Source organism: Ochotona princeps, chromosome 12, assembly GCF_030435755.1.
Source record: "Ochotona princeps isolate mOchPri1 chromosome 12, mOchPri1.hap1, whole genome shotgun sequence".
NCBI lineage: Eukaryota > Metazoa > Chordata > Mammalia > Lagomorpha > Ochotonidae > Ochotona > Ochotona princeps.
In genome coordinates this window covers 51,428,836-51,454,199 of record NC_080843.1, presented here as the reverse complement: position 1 = coordinate 51,454,199, position 25,364 = coordinate 51,428,836, and the positions used below count along the sequence as shown (strand labels likewise).

The 25,364-nt window shown below is 45.5% G+C and overlaps 2 protein-coding genes and 1 pseudogene across 3 annotated transcripts in view; 2 read left to right on the top strand and 1 right to left on the bottom strand.

The window, feature by feature from the left end:
* Window positions 1–25,337, bottom strand: part of VPS36 (vacuolar protein sorting 36 homolog) — a 51,381-nt gene extending 26,044 nt beyond the window's left edge. Inside the window, exon 1 of one of the 2 annotated variants that reach the window (XM_058670825.1) lies at window positions 25,263–25,337. Coding sequence is in view for 1 of the 2 variants with exons in the window: in XM_004577499.4 (XP_004577556.2) it covers window positions 540–635 (96 nt within the window). In the remaining variant the exon portion in view is untranslated. Of the gene's footprint in view, window positions 1–539; window positions 689–25,262 lie in introns of those variants that run through there. The other variant, XM_004577499.4, reaches the window with a different exon arrangement.
* On the top strand, window positions 10,064–10,217 carry LOC118758068 (U2 spliceosomal RNA; annotated as a pseudogene).
* LOC131481510 (cytoskeleton-associated protein 2-like) lies at window positions 12,739–20,849 on the top strand. Its single transcript, XM_058670545.1, has 5 exons — window positions 12,739–13,398; window positions 13,827–14,031; window positions 16,067–16,148; window positions 19,284–19,539; window positions 20,351–20,849. The coding sequence occupies exons 1-5, from the start codon at window positions 12,779–12,781 to the stop codon at window positions 20,604–20,606; spliced, it is 1,419 nt and encodes a 472-aa protein (XP_058526528.1). The 5' UTR covers window positions 12,739–12,778; the 3' UTR covers window positions 20,607–20,849.
* Window positions 25,338–25,364: the final 27 nt, after the last annotated feature.

The following is a 25,364-nucleotide window of genomic DNA, read 5'->3' as shown; positions in this document are numbered from 1 at the left end:
TCCAAGTGCCAGAAGCAGTCAATAAAACAGGGGCAAGCCAGGGCTCCGAGGAAAGAAGCCTGACTCCACAGAGGGGACAGACACGCCCCGGGGTCCCGGGATGGCTATGCGGGCCCAGCAGCGCACACAGGTCAGTGTCAGGAACCCAGGGAGCCGGTGACAGCAGCCGGAAACGAAGAATGTGGCCAAACGAGTTCAAAAACAGCGGGTCCATTCCCTGCAAGTCAGGCCAAGGCGAGGTTCCTCTTTCCTCTTCCTTCTCTCCGGAGACCGAGGGGGCACGGCCTCACTGCAGCACCGAGCACGGCCGCCAGCCCCGTCCACGGAGAACGCACACACTGAAAACCCGAGTCGGCGGACACGGCTCTTCCGGGGACCCGGAGGCGCGGCCGGGGACCGAGGACTCGGGTGGGACCGGGGTGCGACGGCCCCCGGAGGCCGGCGGTCAGCGCTGGGCCGTCCCGGGCACGGCGGCCCTGGGCGCCCGCTGCCCTGCGCCGGCCTCTCGCCGAGCAGCCCGGAGCCAGCGGCCGCCCTACCTTCTCCTCGCCGTCGTAAATGCGCACGCCGCGCTGCTGGATCACCAGGGTCTCGTTCATCTCCAGGAGGCCGCTGGTCCACACGAAGCGGTCCATGGCCGCCGCTCGCTCCGCAACCCGTCCGCGCCGGCGCTCCCCGGGCCGCGAGCCGGCTGCACAGCGGCGCCCCCTGGCGGCCGGCGGCGAGGGCGCGGCGCCCCTGAGCGGCGGGCGAGTGGCTCCCCCAGGCGGCCGTGATGGGCAGGGCGGCGTGGGCAAGCCCCGCCCCAGCCACCGCCTAGACTGCCCATCTTCATGAAACGCTGTACATTGTCTTGTCTTCAAATAAGTGCCGATAACACTCATTGTTTTTATACAGCTGCAGCATGTTACGTAGCACATGCGCTTCGTTTTCTTTCCCTCCTAAGAATGACTTGCATGTGAACATTTCCAGCGCTCCTACAGGCACCATGAGCTAATACCAATAAACAGATCTCCCAGCATGGAAAGCTATTGGTTGCTGCATACAAAGTAACGGGGACCCTCGTCCAGCGAGTGAAGCTCCAACACAGGTGCTTGCTCTTACGAGGATTTATTGAAGGACAAACTAATTACATAACATAACAAAACAAGAAATCCAAGTATAACACAAAAGGGCAGTAACTACAGCATATTTACAGGCTTCCTCTTCTACCACTACTCTACCACTACTCCTCTTTGTTCTTCTTCTTCTTTGTTCTCTCTCAAACTTAGGTTGAAACCCTATCAACAGCCAATCCCAACAGGGCTGCTTGGCCACGCATCAGACACACCAATCACAGCCTTGATCACGCACACACGCACCAATCACAACTCTGATCACGCTCACACCATGCAGACTGCATGAGACCTTGAACAATCTTCTGCAACTTCCTAAAACTTGTTTACTGCCTTTGTGCCGTGAGAAGACAATAACAAGCGCCATCTTGGGGCATAGTCCTGCTCTCCACACAAAGCCCATTTGTGACTTGTGCCTGCACAACCTGAGGCCACTGACTGGCCAACAGTCGTAAATGAGCTTGACCACATGTGTCCCTCCACCGTTGACATGCATGTTTCCAATTCAGGATGCTCTTCTCAGAGCTGGCTCCATATTGCAGATTTAACCCGAGTGCCAGGTGGCCCTTGCTGTGTTAGATGTTCCTGTTCTATTCGTTTTTACTCATGGGCAGTTGTCTTTATATTTTCATTTGCTGACGAGGCCTTTCCTTAAAGTTTGCTTTTTGTTTATTTTTATTTGAGACACAGAGACACATAGAAACGTGGAGAGAATTCTCAAGGAACAGCGTTGTGGCACAGCAAGTTCTGCCATCTATAGGCCCCATCAGGGTCTCACAAGGCAAGAACCAACAGGTGTTTTGTTTTATTCCCCAGGAGACCGGAGACTGCTGAGTCATGTCAAGACAGTTTTCCGCAGACTCACTCAATCAACAAATTGAAAGTGCAGACATCTGTTAAGCACCTACTAGGTGTCTGTGACCCTCCTGGGTGTTTTAACTCTTCTCCAATACTGCCAACAGGAAAGCCAGCAGATTGCTTCTAAACTGGGCAAAGGAAGAACTAGGCTGAGAGAAGTGAGCTATTCCCCTCAGGTGTAACATTGCAGGAGATGCCAAAAAAAAAAAAAAAATCATCGGGAGAAATGACGTAATTTTTTCCTGGTTCCAGTATTTATTATTTTTTTTCCTTCTTAACATTGTTTACATAACTGAGAAGATGAACACCCATGTGGGTCTGTAATTAGGGTGGGGAGGGCCAGGTATGGAGGTGGGCAGGACTCCTCCTGAGTCCACAGGGAAGAAGGGGGAGGGGGCCATTCCTTGCTATCAAACTATATCAGCACCTGGGGCTGGGGGGCGGTCCTTTGATGACACCTGAGAGACCCCAAATTATTTTAAATGACATTTATGTTATCTAAGTTTTGTCTCAATCTTTGAGAGATCCAGGGATCCGGCTGGAAATCCCAAGACCTGGAGACTTGATTTACAACTGACAATTTAGACGTCTAAATGAGTTAAACAAAAATCCATCACACGTGCATCCAATTCAAAACAAGAACTATTGTGACCAAACATACACACAATCACCAAACACTTCAGAACAGAGAGACATAATCATACATGATGTAAAACACTCAACCTTTTGTGACTTTCCATACCTTCAACATACTTTAACCTGGAAATAGCTTGTAAAACAAACACATAGATTTATATCATGCTTTGGAGTAATTTAACAGTGGGTTAGGACAACTCTAAACTGGATTGTTTTATATATAACTGTTACATTAAGTTACAGAACAAGTTGCATTTTTCTTTCTCTTTCCTCTTTTTTTTTTTTTTGTTGTTGTTAAATAAAGGCTAAATTGCATATTTTATACCCCGGCCCCTCTCAGGTAAGGGATGGGGGTGGGAGGGAAAGCTGGAGAAATTTAGGCCCTAAGGGTGCCTGAGTGTGGTTTAGTCAAAAGAAACTGGGAGAGCAAGTTAGGCCAAGGGTTAAAACAGAAAAAAAAAAAAAAAAAAGGTTTAAACAGGAAATCTTTGTCTATAGTGAGGAGGGCAAAAGGAGACCTTCAGACAGAGGGGGATAGAAGGCAGAGAAAAGGCAAGATGGTGTACAGAGGGATAGGGTGGGAGCTGAGACCCAAGATGGAGGAGGATAAGATGGGGGTTAGATGATGGCCACTGCCTGCTGGTGGAATATTGGCAAGTTGTTCAGAGTTGTAATGGGAGCTTTATTGGAAAATGCACTCCTGGGCCCCCTGCACACAGAGGGGAAGGAAGAGAGAGGCAAAAAGGGCCTCTTGAGAGACATGTGGAGTAGTTTTATACCCCTCTAGACATGTGGGCAGGCAAAGGTGCTTTCTGTGCCCCAACTATGTAAGGAATGTCCATTCAGGTGTGCCATTGGTCAACTGCAATCCCTCCAAGTCAGTGATGTAACTGGCTCCTGTGGCTCCTCCTGTTCCAGGCTGAAGCCTGGGAGCGGTGCCGGGCACGGAGCAGACCAGCCCCTCCTCTCTAGTGCCCTGGGCAGCCATCATTCCGGACTCTTGCTAATAGGAAAAAGGGTGATAAAGTTCTGGCTACTCCCTCCTGGAGAGGGTCGTAGTCCCTAATTGTGGTCTGGATAGGGCTCAGTGGGCACCAGAACGCAGGGGTGGAGTAACAGTTGAGAGTGACCCGTGAGGCTTTGTGGATTTTTTCTTTGGCGAACCTTAGAAAACAAGGGGCAATTGTTAATAAAAGGCCTATAACTATTAATGGGGCTAGTATAGGCACGAGCCAGGTTATTAGGGGGAATTCCCAGATGTTAAAACCTGAGTCCTTGCCCACATTTTGCTAATTATCGAGTTGATTCCTTTTTGACTGGAGATTTTTTATCCTGGTTTCTACTATGCCAGATTCATTAATATAATAACAACAATGTTCCTGTAGGAAGACACAGGTTCCCCCTTTGTTTGCAGTCAGGAGATCCAGGGCTCGTCAATTCTGGAGTACCACTTCAGCCAGCAAGGTGATTTGTCACTGTAAGGATGCCAGGGACCAGGCTGAGTCTTCTATAGCTTGATTGAGGTTCGCTTGGAGCTTGTTGACCTTGATGATGGTGTGACCCAGAGCTCCTGCACTGAGGCCCACCACCAGCAGGGAGGTCACAACCAACATTCCTACCAAAGTTGGAATGAAGACTGCCCGTTTAGTTCTCCCAAGACCCTGGGAGTTTGAAATTTCCTGTTTAGCTTCTGAACAAGAAAGCAGTGTTAGTTGGGGCACCTGCTGGAAAATTCGTAACAGTTGACTGAAATATAAGAAAATTACATGAAAGAAGAATTGGTGCTGGAGGCAAGACAATTACATTGAGCCATGTTAAGAGATGGGGCAGGGGCTGGCCAACAGAATTGGAGATCCCGGACACCTTGCGATATATCTCTGCATAGGACTGTGATAGGATACTGGGTTTCCCAGTGCCACACAGCTATTTGGAATAACATTTGTCAAGAGGTGGGTTAGACACATGCCCTTGACATTGGCATGGGTTCCAATACCCTAATGGGACAAATCCAGCTGAAATGAAGAGGAAGGGGTTACCTGTTGTCCATAAGAGGAGTAAGAGAGGAGTGAGGTAGTCAGGAGAATTGGTGGGTCAAGGAAGTGGCAGACAATTCATTCTTAGTACAAGGACTAAAATTTGAGGTGAGAAATATGATACCAGGAAATGTGACCATGGAGTTTGGCAGCCACAGGCATGGTCAGGGTCACCAAGTGAGGTCTGGTCCACTGAGGTTGGAGTGAGTGTGGGTGGAGGGTCTTGAGGAGGACCAGGTCACCAGGCCAGCGAGGAGAGGGACTGGGGTCTGATGGTATGGTGGCAGCAGGTCTGGAAGACAGCAGTCCACGTGTTCTCAGAGAAGCTTTTGTGGGTGAGCACATGGGTGAAATCGATCTGCCAGTTCTCGTCTGGTTGATGTCCTTGCAGCTGGTGAGTAGGCAACCTAAGCTTAAGGGCTCCTTGAGGAGAAACAGTGGAAAACATTGGGCAGGAGGAGCTAGCGAATGAGGCATTGGTGATGGGCATTCCTTTGGTGGTAAGGAATTCCTTCTCCTGCCAGATGGCAGAATGGGGAGGCAACTGGCCTCCAGGACAGACTCAGGAAAGACTACCACAAAGGCTGCATGGTGCAACCATGCGGGTCGGACACCGAACTACCATCCACTAAACAGCGTGAGGTCAGGAGACTGTAGAGGCTGGTGCAGCAAGCCTTTCCTAGGTAGGAGATGAGAATCAAGGACTGCTGGCAAGAGTGAGAGATTGGAAGTTGAGGAAAGTGTTAAGGGAAGAGGAACTGGGAGAGGACGGTGGGTGAAGATCTAAAGTAAGACATGAAGTTACATCTCATTGGTGCATAACTGGAACAGCGCAAATTCTGCAATCTGTGGGAAAGGGGAAGCAGGAAGTGGTGCCAGAGTCCAGGACGGGATGTTGGAATCACTCTCACATTCCTCCTTTTTGTTATATATTGGGGAGGAAAGGCAAGCTCCTAGCCCTGCAAAAGAAACTGGTTAATGGTTTGGTTAGAAAAAAATTGTACATTTGAGTGGACGACACAGGAATGGAGGTAGGGGTTACTTACCAAAAATGCTGGCTTGAGTTATTCCTGAAGCTCATTGGAATACATAGTCTCTGAAGGTTGGTCTTGAGGAGCTTCTTTGGGATGCCTCTGTGGTGACGGATAGATCATCATGGCAGGTGTTGACCTTCTGTGCAGACTCCGCATTCTGGCCATTCTTGGATGGAGTGTCTGTTTGACTTTGTCAGAGAACTGGGGACACTTCTACTCAGCCCTGATATCCTGGCCTTTTGTTGTATGGAATTAGTGGGGAAGCTCAGGCAGGAACATGCATGAAAACTGGTTAAGATTATCTAGTGAGACCTTGAGAAACAGACAAGATGTATAATCTGGCCTGCTTCTAATCCTGTTTTCTTTCCCTGCCTCTGCTCATGGGGACTCTAGCTGCTAGCAGGATCTAAGTAAGGGCCTATGGTAAGGCCAGGGCTCCAGTAGACAGTGGCCTACAAGGTTACAATGCCAGAGAGCAAACACTGTTTCTAAGGTCTTACACACATGGACACTAGAGTTTCAAGTCTAGATGCACCCAGGAAAGTTCTGCTGTTACCCAAATCCAAAAGTTGGCCAGGTGCATACAAGGTCCAGGATCATCTATCTCTTCATGTGAGGTACTGGAAAAGACATCATAAGGGAAGTGTGAAACTGGGGAGACATCCCATTGACTCCCATTACCTGGCTGGAGAGAGGAGAGCTGGCCTGAAAAGGAGGCTGGTACAGAACAGCTGGTGTCTCTGGATGAAACATACAGCTTTACCTGTGATGTTGCTGACCCTAGGCCATCCCTCCATAGTGACGGATGCTTTGGGAGCTGGACAGAGTAAAGGGCTTTCTAGCTTGTGGCCCAGCATGATTCTGACCCAGGAATAATTTGATCCTCAGGGCAGTTCCATTTCTAGTGGCCTGGCTCTTGGCAGAGCTAACAAGACTCTTTGAAAGCCACTTCTATCACTGGCAGCTGGTTGCCCAATATTCTGGATCCCAGATTGCAAGCAGGTGCTACTTGAGTGTAGACTAGCCTTGCTGGATCTCCTGGAGAACAGGTTACTGTATAAAGCTGCATTAATGAGCCTCCTGCTGCCTAGCTCACTACTCTTCCTCTGGGCCTCGGTTAAAGTGGGTCACAGAGGCAACGACGGGATGTCAGCCAAACAAATGCTCAATTCTATCCCTGAATTCCTTAATGATCTAGGAATTTGTAGTTACACGCATAGTCCTGATAGGTTTTTTTTTTTAAAGATTTATTCATTTTTATTACAGCCAGATATACACAGAGGAGGAGAGACAGAGAGGAAGATCTTCTGTCCGATGTTTCACTCCCCAAGTGAGCCGCAACGGGCCAGTGCGCTCCAATCCGAAGCCAGGAACCTGGAACCTCTTCTGGGTCTCCCACGCGGGTGCAGTGTCCCAATGCATTTGGGCCGTCCTCAACTGCTTTCCCAGGCCACAAGCAGGGAGCTGGATGAGAAGTGGAGCTGCCGGGATTAGAACCGGCGCCCATATGGGATCCCAGGGCTTTCAAGGCGAGGACTTTAGCCGCTCCTTGGTCTGACAAGTTAGCCATCCCTTTAAGGTCTGGAGATCAAACTGTGCAGCCTGAGTCCCTCAGGTGTCTGAGAGAGAGAGAGAGAGACAGAGAAGTGAAGAAAGGAGTTGGTAACACCAGATTAATTATATAACATTGTCAAGTAAAAACTCTCAAATAGAAGTTCTAGAAAACATTTGGTCTGATGTCTGCTGCAAATTTGAAACAAGCACAGGTTTACAATTAGCTTAACTTGTACATTAGAAAAAGCAATAATATCAATGATAAATATTTAGAAAAATGCTATAGGCAATTTTAAGGACAATGATAAATTGCATTGCACATACACCATACAAGATGTATTCCTCTCAAAACTTTCACTTCTCATTCCTTCTGCGACATGCTTTAACCTGGAAATATTCTGTAAAACAATCTGTAAGAACACATGGGTTTACCTCATGGCTTGGAATAATTTAGCAGTGGATTAAAGCAACACTATACTGGATTACTTTGATATACAAATGTTAAATTAAGTTACAAAACAAACTTAGCTAGTTACAGGTCTTTCTTTCTTGATAGACGTTAATTAGCTTATCTTTTACCCCACCCCTCTTAGCTAAGGGGGGGTGATGAGGAAAGAAAAAAAGAGTTAAAAACCAGTTGTTGCAGCAGCAGCAGGCAAACAGACATTATTGGGGTTAAGTCAGAAGAACCCAAGAGGGAGAGCAGGTTAGGCTAAGGGTGAGAATGGAGAAAGGCAAGATGGGAGACAGGGTCCTGCCACATGAAGAAAGGCAAGATGGTGGACAGGGTCCCGTCAGGTGGAGGAGACAAGATGGAGGAGGGGATCCTACCACATGGAGGAGGGGAGGGGAGCTGGGAAGATGGCGTCAGAGCAGGAAGTGGAGAGAAGGGGCTTGGGAACAGGGCATCTGCGCAGGAAGTGAAGGATACAAAGGAGGAAGGTTCTGAGTGGGGGAGGGCGAACCAGGAAAAATGGGAGGTAGAGGTCAGAGAGGTCCTTCGGCAAGGACAGGGACCCTTTGTTCAGCAAGAATCCTCCTCGCAGTGGGGAAAAAGGAGGAACAAAGAGAAGGATGGGATTAGGTGGAATAAGGTGGGGCAAGAGATGCGAGCAGATAAAATAAGGGAGGGGTGGGAACATTGTAGAGAAACAGAAGGTAAAGAAAAAGTGACACTGGAATCCAACTCTTGTAGAAGGTCATCACCCCCTACATGAGGGCCTAACCGGGTCCCAAAACGCCGCCTGTATCCGAAGTCGTTAACTCAGCCCAACATCTCGACCCAAGGGTACCCAGGGGCCCTCTGCAGTGATCCAGTGGTCGGGGGAATTCCAGCCCAGTAGCTAAGAGACACGGCACCTGGCCAGGGTTTACAGAACCAGTCTCCCAAAAGTGGAAAATCAGACCTAGCTGGAGGAGCACAAACGTGCCAAGCCACACCCAAAACTCCAAGGGCTGGGGGAGGGAACCCTACCTATAACAGTGTATGCATGCAACAACTCAGCATTCGGAAAGATGGGGAATACCTCGTGTTCTCCATGTGGAGATGGAGTACCAGGAGCACGCGTCTGGGTTATGTCGTTGCTGGATGGAGGCAGATGCTAGCAAGGCCAGGTGCAGATGAATACAGGAATGGCCACATGGAGGTGGAGAATTCTGGAACTGGCAGGTGAAGAAGGCAACATCAGGAACAGGCCATTGGAGATGAATTCTGGAACCAGCAGGCGAGTGGAGACGGATTCTGACAGTCTCTGTCTGTGGCGCAGATGAAGACAGTTATACACAGATCACAGTTCTCACGGTTTGGGTCCGAAGGCCTTAGGGCTGCGCAGCCAAGTGCCGGGTGAAACTGACCAGTTACAGCACCAAATGTTAGTTATTTAAAACAGTTGCAGTTCTAATTTCATATGATATTATTATGTACAGCTAATTATCACAACCTGGTTCTTTACTGGGGCAGGAATGGGGTGGGGGTGGTAGGAATCAGCAGGTGGGGAAGGAAGGGAGAAAAAGGGGAGATGGAGCACCTGGGGCACCCTACAGTTCAGGTAGACCCACCAGGTGTGGGGGGCAGGATTGGGAGGAATTGAGGGCAGGCCCCAGGGGATTAGTGCCTGCAGGTGAATGCTTAGGGATGATTGGTGAGTGGACAGGGTTGGAGAATGCCGGGTTATATCTGACTGGTGGAAGGTTAGACCGGCCCTAATTTCCTGAGGTGTGAGGAAGAGGAAATGGTGTCGGATCCAGGGTAAGATGTTCGAATAGCTGCTTACACCCAGAGTGGCTTTTGGGGTTCCGGGAGTGGCTTTGGGGTTCCCTGGAGTGGCATTTGGGTTCCCTGGAGTGGCTTTTGTGGTCCCGGGAGTAGTTTTGGGGATTTCCTGGAGTGGCATTTGGGTTCCAGGAGTGACTTTGAAGTGGCTGGAGTGACTTTGGGGTCGCTGGAGTGGCTTTGGAGTCCGTGTGTGACTTTGGGGTATCCCGGGAGTGGCATTTGGAGTTCCCTGCAGTGGCTTTGAAGGTCCCAGGAGTAACTTTTGTGGTCCCTGGAGTGGCTTTAGGGATTTCCTGGAGTAGCTTTGGGAGTTCCTGGAGTGACTTTGAGGTGGCAGGAGTGACTTTGGGTCCCTGGAGTGGATTTGGGGGTCCCTGGAGTGACTTTTTGGGATCCAGAGAGTGCTTTGAGGGTACCCAGGAGTGACTTTGGGGTCGCTGGAGTGATTTTAAGGCAGCAGGGGCAACAGGCCCACCACGCCTGCGCCGTGCCCACCTGCAGGCCAGGGCTCAAGGCTTCTGACCAAAGTGGGCCAGCCTGTTCTCATGTTTCCAGTTTGCCGCTTCTCGGCCTTTTGGCTAAGATCAAGTGTAGTACCTGATGTTTCCAATTGAACTTCTTCAGCTTAGACTTGGCAATAAATTTGAAGCAGGCCTTCACAAATACTGTTCGTTTCTTTGTTCTGCACCTAAGAAAAGAAAAAGTAAGTTCTCCCCTAAGCCAGTTCTGCTGTTAGAACTTGGGAGTCTAGTGTCTCATCTCTGCCACTTGATGGTTCCTTGAAAAGCTTGCCTCCTGGTCACATGGAAATTGATTTTTTTTCCACGTGGAGCAGAAGGAGATTGTTATGCAATAGTGGTTTGGAGGCCTTTTGTTCCCTCTCCCTTATTAACAGAGTTATTTCTCAAAAACAAGACTGAATTGGGCCATTTTGTGTTCCATGCAAACTGTGATCTGAGTGCCCGGCCCGTGGCCTAGCGGCTAAAAGTCCTCAGCTTGAAGGCCCCGGGATCCTATATGGGTGCCGGTTCTATCCCGGCAGCTCCACTTCCCATCCAGCTCCCTGCTTGTAGCCTGGGAAAGCAGTTGAGGACGGCCCAAGGCTTTGGGACCCTGCACCCGCGTGGGAGACCCGGAAAAGGTTCCCGGTTCCTAGCTTCGGATTGGCGCAGCACCAGCCATTGCACTCACTTGGGGAGTGAATCATCGGACAGAAGATCTTCCTCTCTGTCTCTTCCTCTCTGTATATCTGACTTTGTAATAACAATAAATCTTTAAAAGAATGTGATCTGAACAGCAGTTTTTACAAGTAGAATCTTCACTTAACAGTGTCTGCTGTTTTGACAAACATCATTCTATTTTAGGCTTGAGAACAAAGAAAACAAGCTCAAGGAACATTTATTAAGAAGAAAAACCTTTTTTTCATTGAAGCAGGAAAATCGAATATTATCCAGGTGAGTTCAGATTTCTCATTTGTTTATTTTTGCGTCCTTTCTGCGTATACAGTTTTCAAGTCTGCTGGCTGTTTCACACTTTCAACACATTTCCATGGGACTATTCCATGTCGGGCCACCTCAGTGGCCACGTGTGGCAGGTGGCTACATTACTGGGTGGTGTATACCGTTAGATTATTGCTTTCTATCCAAACTGATTTAGACTATTAAACAGAAACAAGTGTGAGTGTGTGGTGGGATGGGGATTTCCAAAGTATGGAAATTTGAAGGTTGTTTTGATCTCAATACCCTAGGAAAACCTTGGGATTATTTTGTTTAAATTTTTCATGTCACACGGTTGTGGCAAAAGCAAAGCTCATGAAATTATGTGGAAGTGGAAAGATGGAAGGTTCCCTCACTCTGAAATGGTAAGCACCAATAGCATCCTTCTAGACCAGGGCTGGAATCGGGGTTTGCCATTATTACTGCAGCCGTCATTCAAAGTGTGTAATCCTGGCTTCTCCAAACCAAACAGCCAGGTGGGAGAGGCAGTGTAACCAAAATTACCAGCTCATACAAATATCTGAGCTTGTTGATTCTAAATGTTAAATTTTTCACATTTTAACAATCTCTAAATTTGGGATCTGTTTTAGAGTCAATACCATGTCTGACTCCCCCCGCCCCCGGTTCATGTTAGAATCACCTACAAGATTCTCGCAGCCTGGACAGGTCAGCCTAAACTTATAAAAGAGAGATGAGGCTGAGTTAGAGAGAATATTGCTTTGGATCTGTTGTCTAAACGCAATGCCAACCAAGAAATTCTTTGCTGTATTTTAGTAGAAAAAAAGCTGTGTGCGGATGTGAGGTAGTGTTTGGATTTCTTTTGGCAAATCTGTAAAACAAATTTTTTTTTTCTGTTCAAAAAATCTGTTAATCCTAAAACTAACCCAATGAAAGATTGCTTGATAACAGTTTTATACTGAAGACATGTTTGAATGACTAGAGGAGAATGGCGTGGAATAAGATTGCAAAGTGTTATGTAGTCTGGCAGGGAGGATGGTAATTAAGCCTCAGGAAAATATCTGATTTCTTGGTGTATTGCTCAACTTAAAATTGTGAATTTGGTTAATTATTATTGTCCCCCAGGTTTTTTTTAAGATTTATTTATTTATATTGGAAAGGCCAGATATACAGAGAGGAAGAGAGACAGAGGGGAAGATATTCCATCCCATGATTCACTCCCCAAGTGAGCCGCAATGGCAGGTGCTATGCTGATCTGAAGCCGGGAAGCTGGAACCTCTTCCGGTTCTTCCACGGGCGTGCAGAGTCCCAAAGCTTTGGACCGTCCTCAACTGCTTTCCCAGGCCATAAGCAGGGAGCAGGATGGGAAGTGGAGCTGCCGGAATTAGAACCAGCGCCCATATGGAATTCCGGGGCTTTCAAGGCGAGGACTTTAGCCACTAGGCCACGCACCCAAGCCCTGTCCTTCAGTTTCAGTGAGATGGAAATCTCCTTAGTGCAGGATTTATATATTTCTTTTTTTTTTTTAAGTTCTGGAAACCAAACAGTGATATCTGAGGACCAGATCCAGAAAAGAAATAGAGTTCCAAATCTTAAGGAGAACATGGTAAGATAGAAATAAAACACTGACGTTTGCTTGTCCCCTTTCCTAAGCTCTTTCTGAAAGAAATGAATCTCAACATTCCGATGTGTCTTCAATTACTCTTAGGCTCATCAAGAAAGTATCAATACACCTATAAGGAACAAAAATCATGCAGGCGAGAACAAGAAGCACATTCCGTTAAAGCCGTCTAATGAGTTGAACAGTTCAGCTGCAGCAATGGGTGGGAAGCCTTTATATGATGAAAATCAGGCTGTGCAGCTACCAGTTAAGGACGACTGCCAAAGTCAGCATATGACATTGAGCCAGGCATTCCACCTTAAAAACAACAATAAAAAGAAGCCAGTAACTGTGGAAAAGCCAAAACAAGATTCCAACATGCCCAAAAAGCTCATGCTTGGATCTTACCGTGGCCAAATCGTCGAGTCTAGCAATGAAACAGTGAAAAGTGAGCGAGCTTCACACACGACAGCTCAGGGCACACAGCTCGTGCGCCCTCCTATCAGAAGTCACCAGGTCAATACCCACCACACCAGGGAACCAGGCGTCGCCAGAACCTCTGCCAATGTTACCATTCCCAAAGGGCCTCGGGAGAAAGAATCATTACAGTCCAAAGCAGCCTTCCCCAGCATTAAAGCCAACACTTCTCAGGACATAAGGTGGAACCAGGCACTGTCCCGTGGCGAGGAGCCCGCCTTGGGGGAGAAACCTGCTGCAGCTTCCTCTACCAAGTTGGTAGAGAAGCCCAAGCCCACGGGCCAGCAGAGACCTGCTGCGAGTGCAAAAGCAGCTGTTAGCAGCAAGGCAGGTCAGCCCAAAGAAACTGCAGAACAGAGAAAGTAAGTGGCTGTCATTCCCTTTATTTGCTTACGTTAATTTTCAGTAGGATTTCCCTTTTGGATTTGGTTTGTGATGTCCTTGGACGTGCTGGGTTTTTAGTGTATTGTGTGATGTGCAGGACGTTGTGTGTCACGGAACAGCATGATGCAGCAGTTAATGTCTTCAGGTGTTTCTTAGGTGGCATTTGGTGACCCATGTGCAGGGTAGTTGGGCAGCACTTTATGCAGCCTCTCCGTTTGAAAATGAATTCTTGGGGTCTTTGAGTTGATCTCGGTGTATTCAGTCTTTTCCAACTGTGAACTGCATGTGTGTCCCTCGTGTGGAGATACCTGAAGACCTGAAGTCCTTTTGAAGTTCTCCACTGTTTGGCCGCCCGTGTTCTCTCCTGAGTGTCACAGTGCTGTTTCTCTCCTGCTTCTCCCTGCAGATCTCGTCTGAGTGAGTGGAAAGCTGCCAAAGAAAGGGTGCAGAAAAGGCCTCCTAACCCTAGGGTCAAGCAGCCTGAGCCCAAAGAGCAGGAGGAAACTCCAGTCGGGTCCTTCTGGACCACCATGGCAGAAGAGGATGAACAAAGATTATTCACTGAAAAAGTAAACAAGACGATTTCTGAGTGCCTCAACCTCATCAATGCGGTAGAGTTTGTTTTGTGCAACATTTGTAGAATACGGTGTAGTTTGAAAATTACCTTTGTCAATTTTATCAATGATATTGTTCATCTTTTTTTTTTTTAAAGATTTATTCATTCCATTACACCAGATATACAGAGAGAAGGAGAGACAGAGAGGAAGATCCTCCGTCCAATGATTGACTCCCCAAGTGAGCCGCAATGGGCGATGCTCGCCGATCCGAAGCCGGCAACCCGGAACCTTTTCCGGGTCTCCCATGCGGGTGCTGGGTCCCAATGCATTGCGCCGTCCTCAACCACTTTCCCAGTCCACAAGCAGGGAGCTGGATGGGAAGTGGAGCTGCAGGGACTAGAACCGGCGCCCACATGGGATCCTGGGTCCTCCATGGCGAGGACCTTAGCCTCCAGGCCACGCCACCAGGCCCGATATTGTTCATCTTTTTGACCAAGTAATGTCTGTGATTTGCTGTTGACTTCATGCTGTGAAGTTTTCTCGATGTAACTGAGTGTAAGATGCACTGCCTTTCTTGTTACTTGGGAGACTGTCAGTGTTCCATCGACTGCATTTTGTATTGAGTTTACATAAGTTATGTCAGAAGGCTAACTAGCTTGTTGGGTTTTGGTCTTTGGTTTTTGTTTTTTAAAGTTTTATTTATTTGAAAGACAAAATTACAGAGAAGGAGAGACAGGGACATAGAAGCCTTTCATCACTGGTTCACTCATCAAATGACTGTGACTACCAGGGCTGGGCCAAGCTGAAGGCAGCAGGAGCCAGGAGCTTCTTCTGGGTCTCTTGTGGGGGCAGGGGCCAGGCACTAGGGCCATCTTCCACTGCTTTTCTAGATGCAGTAGCAGGCAACTGAATCACAAGTGAAATAGCCAGGAATCTAACTGGCCCCATAGCGGCTGCCGGCACTGCAGGTGGTGGCTTAAGCCACTGTGCCAAAGCACTGGCCAAAATTTGGTTTTTCTTTGTTTTAACCTGAGGTATAAATATTATAAGGTGTTAACATCCAGTGGATCTGGTGGATATTTACTTTCAACTCTAGCATTTTGTTTTTTCCCTCTTGTTTAATATATTTAAAAATTTTTTTATGCTCACATGTTTTATCAAAGGCTAGTTACACAACTGTTATTAATCATAATCATTATATGAGCCATTATCACAGATTAAATTCAAATTTGTGAAAATAATTCTCAAACTTCATTGCAAGCCAATATCGTTTCTAGCCTTGAACTTATTGTAAAACTTTACTATTTGGATTAGAATCCTTTGGAATATTAAAATCAGCTCAGAATACTTTCATTACTTGGCTGCTCTCTAACTTTGTTTTTGTGACCCATCTGGAACAGTACTGACTATAGCGTATGACAGATGAGCATCTCTAAACCCTTTGTGATTCTGAAGACTTGTGAAAATTAGGAAAACTCTGATCCAGTTTGTTATTTTTCTGATTTAAGGTGGTGTGTTTTTGTTTGTTTGGTTGTTGTTTTTGTTTGTTTGTTTTTGCTTTGATGCTATGGGATTTTTTTTTTTTTTGCCTTGCTATTTAATTAAATATACATTACAAAACAAATATGGAGGAAAAAACCCTGTGGCAGTTCTCACATATTTGGTGGATGCTGTGTGGCACAGTGCAGTAAGCTGCTGCTTGTGACGCTGCCACGGACCATGACTGAACTATGGCTCATGACTTCAGCCTGGCCCAAACCAAACCCTTATAGCCATTTGCAAGAGTGAACCAGCAGACAGAAGATCTCTGTCTCTCCCTCTCATTTCAAATCAATAAAATAGAACCTTCCCCAGAAGGTGGAAAACAGGGATCCAAAAAACTGGAAACACAATGGGAATGCAGGAATACTTAGTTATCCCGGACTGCTCACTTGACGTTGCAAATAAAGAAATTAAAAAGAAGAAAGAACACTTAGATTTTAAAATAGGAAATCTTAATCACTAGTCTCAGTGTTTTCAATTTGGAACATCTAGTTGAAGTCTGAGAATATAAAACTAATGGATCTCCTTTGTTCATTAAAATTCATTAAAAAACACAATTAAGCCTATGGAAGAGTTGCGGCACATAATCGCGGACATTCTAGCCAGGAAATGTCAAGAGGCTAATCTTGGTAAGTTTTCATTTCTTTTGGTTCTTTCAAATGAGTTGTGACTTTGTTCATTTGTTTACAAGATTTGTTTCCTTTACCTTTTTAACTTTGTATATTATGTAAGCTGTTTCTTTGTCTTTATCTACCGCCATGGTAAAGTGGCCTTATGTATAATGAAGAAAAAATTGTAGTTAGGAGTTCTGGTTCAGAATTGAAATTGTCATCAGTTCTGTGTGAGGACGAACTTGATTTCCTAGGTTAAGAATCAGGCAGCTTGGGGTGTGCATTTGGAGGCGTAGTTAAGATGACACTTGGCATGTTGCATCTCCTGTCGGGGTGCCTGGCTGAGTTGCAGCTCCTCTTCTGACTCCAGCTTCTTGCTAAGGCAGCACTGGAAGCAGCAGCAGGCCCAGGAACTGAGGTCTGCCATGCAAGTGGGAGAGAGCTGGTTTGAGTTTCAAGTTCCTGGCTTTGGCCCGACCCAGCCCAGGCTATTGTGGGTAATTTGGAAAGGCACCTGGCTCTTTGTTTCTCTACCATTCCAAAAAAAAAAAAAAAAAAAAAAAAAAATCAAAAATAAGTAACTTTTAAAAATTGGGACAGTTAATTGGCTCATCTCCAAAGACTTCACCTATTAACTCCTGTTGTCTGTTCTGTGCTCTAGGAAAGCTCATTCAGGATAGAGATACCAAAGGGATTTATAGCTGTCAAATACATAATGTATGAAACAATTTTTGGGCCCGGCCCGTGGCCTAGTGGCTAAATCCTTGCCTTGAACGCACCGGGATCCCATAATGGCCGCCGGTTCTAATCCCTGCAGCTCCACTTCCCATCCAGCTCCCTGCTTGTGGCCTGGGAAAGCTGTCGAGGATGGCCCAAAGCATTGGGACCCTGTATCTGCGTGGGAGACCCGGAGGAGATTCCAGGTTCCCGGCTTTGGATCGGCACAGCACTGGCCGTTGTGGTCACTTGGGGAGTGAATCATTGGATGGAAGATCTTCCTCTCTTTCTCTCCTCCTCTCTGTATATCTGACTTTGTAATAAAAATAAATAAATCTTAAAAAAAAAGAAATTAAAAAAAAGAGTGATTCTAGAGGCTACTGAATGAATTAATATATTGAAAACTGCATAATATATGATAATATTGTTAAACTTTTGCCATTAACATTCATGAGCTTAGATCAATTAAATCACTACTCAGAAATGTAAGCTAATTTGTTTTCTTGTTTAGGAACATTATTTCCATTTTTTATTTTCCTTTTTGCTATATATCACACAGTAAACAAATGTGAGCACATATTATTTATTGTCTGCCTATAGCTGGTTATTCTTTTTTTTAAGTGGTAGCAATTTTAATCAAAGAATTGTACATTTTCTTCCCACATATCTTGCTTTCTATTAGGAAATACTATTTTAATCCATTTGACTTCAGGTAAACCATTACCAAATATTTACAGGGCTGAGAAAGTGAGAGTGACAGGAAGGTCTCCCATCTACAGTGTCATTCCTCTGCTAGCCATGATGGCAGACACTGACCCTTGCTGAACCCAGGAGCCTGGGACCTGGCCCTAATCTGCATGGCCATATCCCAAGCACTTGAACCAGGCACATTAGCAGGAAGCTAATCAGAAATCAGAGTAGCCAGTCTGAGCAGCATGCTCGTGTCCCAGAAGATGGCTTAACCCTGCAGCGCCAATACGCTGGCTGTCCCAACACATCATTTTCTCTAAGCCTAAATCTTTTGGTTCCTGATCTAAATGAATGGCACTATCCAGCTGTCCAAGACACACTCTTGGGGTGCTTAAGACTCCCTTACTCTCATTTCCCTGCTCCTGTGTCCCGAGCAAGCACACCGAGTTTCACTGCCTAGATGTCTCTTGAAGTCCATCTGCTTTCTTCATCCCTGCTCTCAGTAGTGATAAGATCACCTGTAGTTCTTCCCTGGACAACAGCAGTTGCTTAGTTTCTTGCCTCTGCATCTTCCTCCGTCCCAAGCCGTTTCATCACAGCTGCCAAAGTGTTCACTCAGTTCTCTTGTCACTCTTTGTCTCCCTGAAACCCACAGTTTCCCTTCTTTTGTCTTGTTTCCCTTCTTTTGTCTTGTTTCCCTTCATTTCCCAGAACGGATTAAAATATATATATTCTCTCCAGGTCTTCTTACACAAACCTTTGTCTTATGTCTAAAGAGTAAATGAGAATTTGATTAACTTCAACAATGTACTTCCCTGATGAACCTACCCTGTACACCTTCCCCTCTTCCTACAACCTAGGTTATATGCTCCTGTTTTATACTCCGCCTGCCCCCTGAGCAGTATTCAGGCACTTGGTTACTTGTGTACCTGTTTCTTTTCAAGGGATAAACTTGAACGACAAGAGCATTGTGGAATCTTCCTCACCACCGTATCCCTAATGCTATTGCAATGCCTGGCACGTATTAGATATTTAAATATATGTGTTGAATTACTGGCTCACTCTTACCTTTTTCTCCACTTGGTCTTCTACTCACTAAAGCAAAACAAAAACCATAATCATATAGCATTCAACATCTTTTTTTAAAACTTTCTGATAATTTTCCTTAAAATTAAAACTACTTTTCAGTTTAATGGATTCACCAGAGTGGTTCACAGACATTTTCAATCTAATGTGTTTTATTTAGGACTCTTTATCTTCTCACACTGCTTTCCTTGTTTTTATTTTTTTATTATTTTTCCAATAACATTGCATTATGTGACACAGCATAAATACTATTTCTGAGGCTTTCTCTTGCCAGCTCTATGCACCACAAGCACAATTAGTCGTTCTTTCTATGGGTTCCAATAATCCTTGGTTTTTGTTTAATTTGTACTAGTTACATTTTGTACTTACTTTTTCCCCCCATATTTTACTTATTTGAAAGGCGGTAAAGCACTATTTGGATTGGGAACACAGCCAGGACTGGAATCCTGGTGTTCCAGCATGAGAGATGGCCGTCTTCACGGCTATGCTACATGCCCACTCCCAAGACAGTGCTCACGTAGAAGTGATGGTTAGGAAATGGCAGTTAGCTTTGGTTCTCTTATTTTGAAAATATGGATCAAATAAGAATCCCTTTAATGGCTTTTGGTTTTGTTCCTCAAGTTTAGCCAACAGCATGAATTCTCAATGTATTCTCTGTAGGAGAAAAAACTGAAGAGGCTTATGGAACCAAGGAAGAAACCCAAGAAGACAACACTGAAGAGAAAGGCCTTAATCAGACACCAGTGAAACAGGAGGCGGAGAGCAAACATCACAGCAGTGTGGCATTTGCAGATTGTGAAAAAGAACAAGATGACAAAACGAAAGATTCAGCCAGTGATGTCCTAACCCCCAGTACAGAAGCTGGATCAAGTAGCATAATTAAATACAATGTATCTACCACACCATACTTGCAAAGGTACACTTTTGAAATGTGTGTGCTGTGATTTGTTTCAGACATAGAGCTGGTCACTGTGACACTTGGAAATTTCTAAGGTCACTCCAGATTAGAACTATCACCTATTAATATAAAAAAAGCTTTCCAGTAAATTAAATGATCAAATGCCATTAGAACATTTCACCTTTTGAATACTCATTTGCTTTGTTTTTTTTCTAAATACTGCCATTTTGAAAAGAATACTGTTACATCATTTTACATATCCTGGTGTATTAGTAATAATAGTAGGTGCTGCTTTGTGGGCATTGGCCATTCTGCAGATATTCAGGTAACCACTGTGTGTGAGCTTTACCAAGTGATAGAAGGGAATAAGTCCCTCCGTTGAAAGAGCTTATAGTACCTCTGCCTTTCTGCAAGGGAAGCAGTCACATGGCTGTAACATGTAAGTGTTAGAATGTGAAAGAGCATAAAAGGTTAAAGTAGAAATGTTAATTTTGGGGTTGGCACTGTGATCTAGCAGGCTAATCCTCTGCCATGACCCAGGCATCCCATATGGGTGCTGCTGTAAGTCCCAGGTGCTCCACTTCCAGTCCAGCTTCTTGTAGTTACTTGGGGAAGTCGTGAAAGATGACCCCTGTGCTTGGGTCCCTGCCACCCAGTGGGAGATGTGGATGAAGTGCGTGGTTCGGGTTTGACCTGGTCCAGTCCTGGGAGCGACCCAGCAGACGGAAAACCCCGTTCTCTCTGTTGCTCTTTGAAATAAGTAAATACTTAAAAGAAGAACTTAACATTTTTGTAACTCTGGGGATAATTCTGTGTTTTTTTTTTTCAGTGCAAAAAAGAAGATGCAATTTAATGAAACAAATTCTGTGTTTAAAGAATTGAAGTTTCTGACACCAGTGAGGCGTTCCCGACGTATTCAAGAGAAGACGTCAAAATTGCCAGACATGTTGAAAGACCACTATCCTTGTGTGTCTTCCCTGGAACAGCTGTCAGAGTTGGGAAATGAAGCCGATGCTTTTGTCTGCCGCCCCAATGCAGCGCTCTGGCCGATGTGCTCTGAGACGAATGCAGCAGAAGGGGAATAAAGGAAGCATGGGGTTTGTAGAGTTCCCGAGTATCGTGTGGCTTTGTATTTCCTTTGGTCTGGAGATGGCTAAGTTTAGAAGATCCGAAGTATTCATGACAACTCCTTGACTAACATTTATATTATAGCAGGCATTGCCTTTATACAGTGGAGACATGATTTTACCTTGGCAGTCTCAACACTTTGTCTTTAAAATAAAGTCTTGTCAGCTGGTTTACTGTGCTCTTTGAACAAATAGAGATTTTATCGTGTTTGATTCTTTACTCAATCTAAATATGGTCGAAATTCATCAGAAAATAAAATGTTTTTGAGAAAAAATTCTAGTTTTGTATTGACATCTTGGAAAGTTAAATAACTTTCTTTGGTTAGTATATGCTGCATAGACCAACTCCCTTCAGATGTGCTGACACACAAGGTTGGGCTGTCATTCCACCCGGGTCAGTTCCCCACGCTGTCACGCTTGTCTCGGCTGCCTGTGGTTCTTCACAGTCACACTTCATCAGGGCTAATCTGTATCTGTGGTCTCTTGTCCTCTTCTGAGACCACCAGAAAGGATAACTAACCTGTTCCTGAAAGAAGGTATTTTATAAGAAAAAAATCCTCACTTAGGAGATAATTTGAAACTTTAATCTGAGTTCCGTTTATAACTCACCTATCTTTTTAAAAATTAATTACATTGCATTATGTGACACCGTTTTCTAGGCTCTGGGATTCTCCAACCCCACCCCCATCTTTCCCCCTATGTTGGATTCCTCCATCTTTTGCAGTATTGCAGTTCAAATTCAGTCAAGATTCTTTCATTGCAAGCATATACCAAGCACAGAGTCCAGGATCTTATTGTCCAGATACATTCAACGGTTTTTTAGGTAGACCATCTTTGGTCAGAAGGTAGAGCTGTCAGTATATCATTCTGATCAATTAAAAGCCACAACATAACTTCAACAATTTACAACATGGAATTAATTGACATGGTATTGAGTAGCCAAATATGTTAAAAAATGCAAGTTCTTAACCACATCCTGTGATTACTTCATTGACATTTCAATTTTAGTTTATATACAACCAGCTTCTACACACATTAAAATGGCTATAGGGTACCATTCAGCTGTCTTGTGTCTATTTTCATTTTAGTATTTAGCAGTTTATAGTGTTGAAGCTTAATTTTGCTGAAGTTGGCAGATTTTTTTTTTTTAGGATTTATTTTTATTACAAAGTCAGATACACAGAGAGGAGGAGAGACAGAGAGGAAGATCTTCCATCCGATGATTCACTCCCTAAGTTACCGCAATGGCTAGTGCTGCGCCAAATTGAAGCCGGAAACCAGGAACCTCCTCCGGGTCTCCCACGTGGGTACAGAGTCCCAAAACCCCGGGCCTTCCTCGACTGCTTCCCCAGGCCACAAGCAGGGAGATGGATGGGAAGTGGAGCTGCCAGGATTAGAACCGGAGCGCATATGGAATCCTGGTGCATTCAAGGCCAGGAATTTAGGGACTAGGTCATGCCAGGAGAGTTGTCCAACCTGTCCTGCCTTCCATCCTCTGATGAGGCACTCAGTGTCCTTTGCTGGCCTAGATGAGCTGGTTGCCATGTCCCCTGTGTGCTTCTTGGCGTGCTGTCCACTGCACAGGCATCAGCATCTGAGACAGCCCAGTCCCATCATTTGCACTCCAAGTTCAGACAACACATTTGGGCTCCTGGCTCAGGTTCGGCATAGCTCTGGCCATTATGGTCACTTGGGGAGTGAATTATCGGATGGAGAATCTGTCTCTCTTCCTCTATATATATCTGACTTTGCAATAAAAATAAATAAGTCTTCAAAAAAACAATGTTAGTTTTGTAACTTTGTTCTTTTCCCCCCCTTACGATGTATTTATTTTTATTTGAATGGCAGACTTGCAGAGAGAGAAGGACACAAAGAAAGGGATCTCCCATCCTCTGTTTCACTCCCCAAATGGCCACACCAGCTGGAGCTAGGCCTGTCTGAAGCTGCTCGGCAGGAGCTTCTTCCGTATCTCCCACACAAGTACTTGGACTGTCCTCTGCTTTCCAGGCACATTCAGAAGTGGAGCATCCGATACTTGTACTGGCTCCCATTAGAGGCTTAACCTTTATGTTACAACTTACTTCCTTTTTTTTTTTCTTATTCTAAATCCTTTGTGTTTCCAGTTATGTTTACAATCTGGATGTCGGTTTCTACAGAGAGCCCCTCAAAGGTGCTGGTTGGAATGGGATTGGAGAAAAGGCATACTGTAGAAATATGATCTCTTCTGATTCGTGAGTGCTATGTATTTTTTTAGGGTTTCTTTCAATAATGTTTTGTGCTCTCCTGTGGAATTTTTGTTTTTTTCAGAACCCCCAGACTGTTGATACCCAGTGGTTTCTTCTTACTCCAGCCCTACTTGACCTCCCCAGGATCAACGGTGTAGTTTGATCTCCTCTCTCTTTTCTGGACTTGGGCATCTGCACCCCCACACACACGTTCTCCTCAGTGTGCCCTCACCAGCATTCCACCTGCTTCCCCGGATCAGTAGGCCCCAACTGACGCTGATCATGGCTACTCCAGGTGCCTGTAGTTCCATGGGCAGCTGTGTCAGGGAAGGTCTCTCCTGGAAGGAAGCCTTCTTGGGTCTTTTAGAAAAGTGCCTGCCATGCCTAACAAGGGTCACATGATGTTAACTTAAAAACATGTCATTCTTGGGCTGTAAAACTATGGAGGTTAGGAGAGAATTTTCATGTTGGAAAATCTGTTTTTCAGGTTTTTCCACCCCCATCAGCTAGTTGAGGTCTCCCCCGGTCTCTGAATCATTTTTTTATTATGCTCCCTTAAAATTATTGAAGTGAGATTCACATTACATGTAGTTACACTTTTTAAAGTGAACAGTATATGTACCTAGCTCCAAAGCATTCCCATACCACTCCAAAGGAAGGAAAAAAATCCCTGAGCGATTAAGCAGGCAGTCTTTCCGACTACCAAAATGCATCAATCCATGTGTTTCTGTGAAATCATCTATTCTGGGTATTTCATTTACCACGTAACCTCCTATGTCTGGCTTCTTTCACAAGCATGCTTTAGAGGGTCTTGAGTCTCTTGTTTTTAACTGTTCTAATCACAAAAATGTTCCCTGTCCATAATCCATGGTGACCTGTCTGACAAACTTTAGTTAAAAATCAACAATTCTGGGGTGGGTGCCGTGGTGTAGCACGTTAAGCCTTTACCTGCAATGCCAGCATCCCATATGGCCGTCAGTTCAAATCCTGGCTGCTCCACTTCTCATCCTGATCCTTGCTTATGGCCTGGGAAAGCAGTGGAGGATGGCTCAAATCCTTGGATCCCTACACCCATGTGGGTGACTCAGAAGAAGCTCCTGGCTTTAAAATAGCCTAGCTCCAGCCATTGCAACCTTCTGGGGAGTAAACCAGGGGATGAAAACGTCTCTCTCTGTGTCTCTCTCTCTGTTTTCTGTAACTCTGCCTTTCAAATAAAAATAAGTTAAAAAAAATACTGACAGTAGTGCTTAACCAATGGTAATAGCGTAAGAATGACTGATGAGGATACTACGTGGTTGTTTTTTCTCCCAGAGTTAAACATAAGTGTAAGTTATACTAAAAATGGACTTTTTAAAAAATTATTTTTATTGGTAAGGCAGACTTAAAGAGAAAAGAAACAAAGATTTTCCATCTGCTGGTTCATTCCTTAAATGGCCACAACAGCTAGAATTGAGCCAATTGAAAGCCAGGAGCCACGAGCTCCTTCTGGGTCTCCCATGTGGGGACAGGATCCTAAGGCTTTGGGCTGTCCTTCACTGCTTTCCCAGGTCACAAGAAGCTGAATAGGAAGTGGAGCAGCTGGGACACAAACTCATATGTGATGCCGGTGCTTGGAGGTGGAGGACTAGCCAGTTGAGCCAACATACCATCTCCAAAATGAGACATATAACATTTAAGTGGAAAAAAAAAAAGAAGAAGAAAAAAAAGAAAGAAAATTCCATACCAAATTTGTCATGTGTGAGCTGTTACCTTAAGAGATCTGAAGAAAAAAGTGGCAAACACTGACTGCAGCGAAGGGCCAGCAGCCTCGGGTTTCTCGGCCCTGGGCAGGGAGGGCTGTGGGGGAAATCTGGGCCTCCCACCTCCGTCCCCAGCCGGGCTGTGCCAGAGCCCAGGCCAGCCAGACAGCGTTGACCAAGAGGAAGAAACGCCAGCCAGGCCTCTCCCTAATTCCCACTCTCACCCTAAAACCTTGTGGGTGTGAATTATTTCGGGTTCTCTTGTGGGTTGGGTGTCGGTGTGGCTTGCTATTTTTACGAGAGGAGCACTGAGAGATTTATCGCAGTACACTAAAAAATGTCTCCAGTAAATGCCATTTATACAACTTTCAGAAGGGGAGGGCACATCATGCCTCTTCCTCCTGTCCTCTACAAGCTCCCCGTTTTTTGCAGCTGATAACCGCGCAGCATGCAAGTATACAAAATAGGGTCTGATGTCCGTTCCCTTTTGCAATCTCGGCAAACGTGGGAAAACTATTTCTGAGCCTGTCACCTGTGAAACCGAGCTATGAAGTTGAAGAAATACACGTGCTTTCGGTACGCAGTTCATTGCTTCTCCTTTTGCTTCGGTACGCAGCTCATTGCGGCGGAGGAGTTGTCCAATCTCCCACCTCCGGACTCTGTTTCGTGAGGCTTGGGCACGCCGACTTCTCTGAGGCTGCGCGCCCGGGCTAGAGAGCGCCGTTGCAGTTTGAAACCTGCAGGAGCGGCCC

What these genes read in the sequence shown, in the direction of transcription:
- LOC131481510 (XM_058670545.1), top strand. Translation starts at nt 12,779, where the DNA reads ATGGGTGGGAAGCCTTTATATGATGAAAATCAGGCTGTGCAGCTACCA. An exon ending in GCCTCAACCTCATCAATGCG is followed by an intron (nt 14,032 to 16,066) that starts GTAGAGTTTGTT and finishes TAAAATTCATTA; the next exon opens with AAAAACACAATTAAGCCTAT. An exon ending in ACCACACCATACTTGCAAAG is followed by an intron (nt 19,540 to 20,350) that starts GTACACTTTTGA and finishes TTTTTTTTTCAG; the next exon opens with TGCAAAAAAGAAGATGCAAT.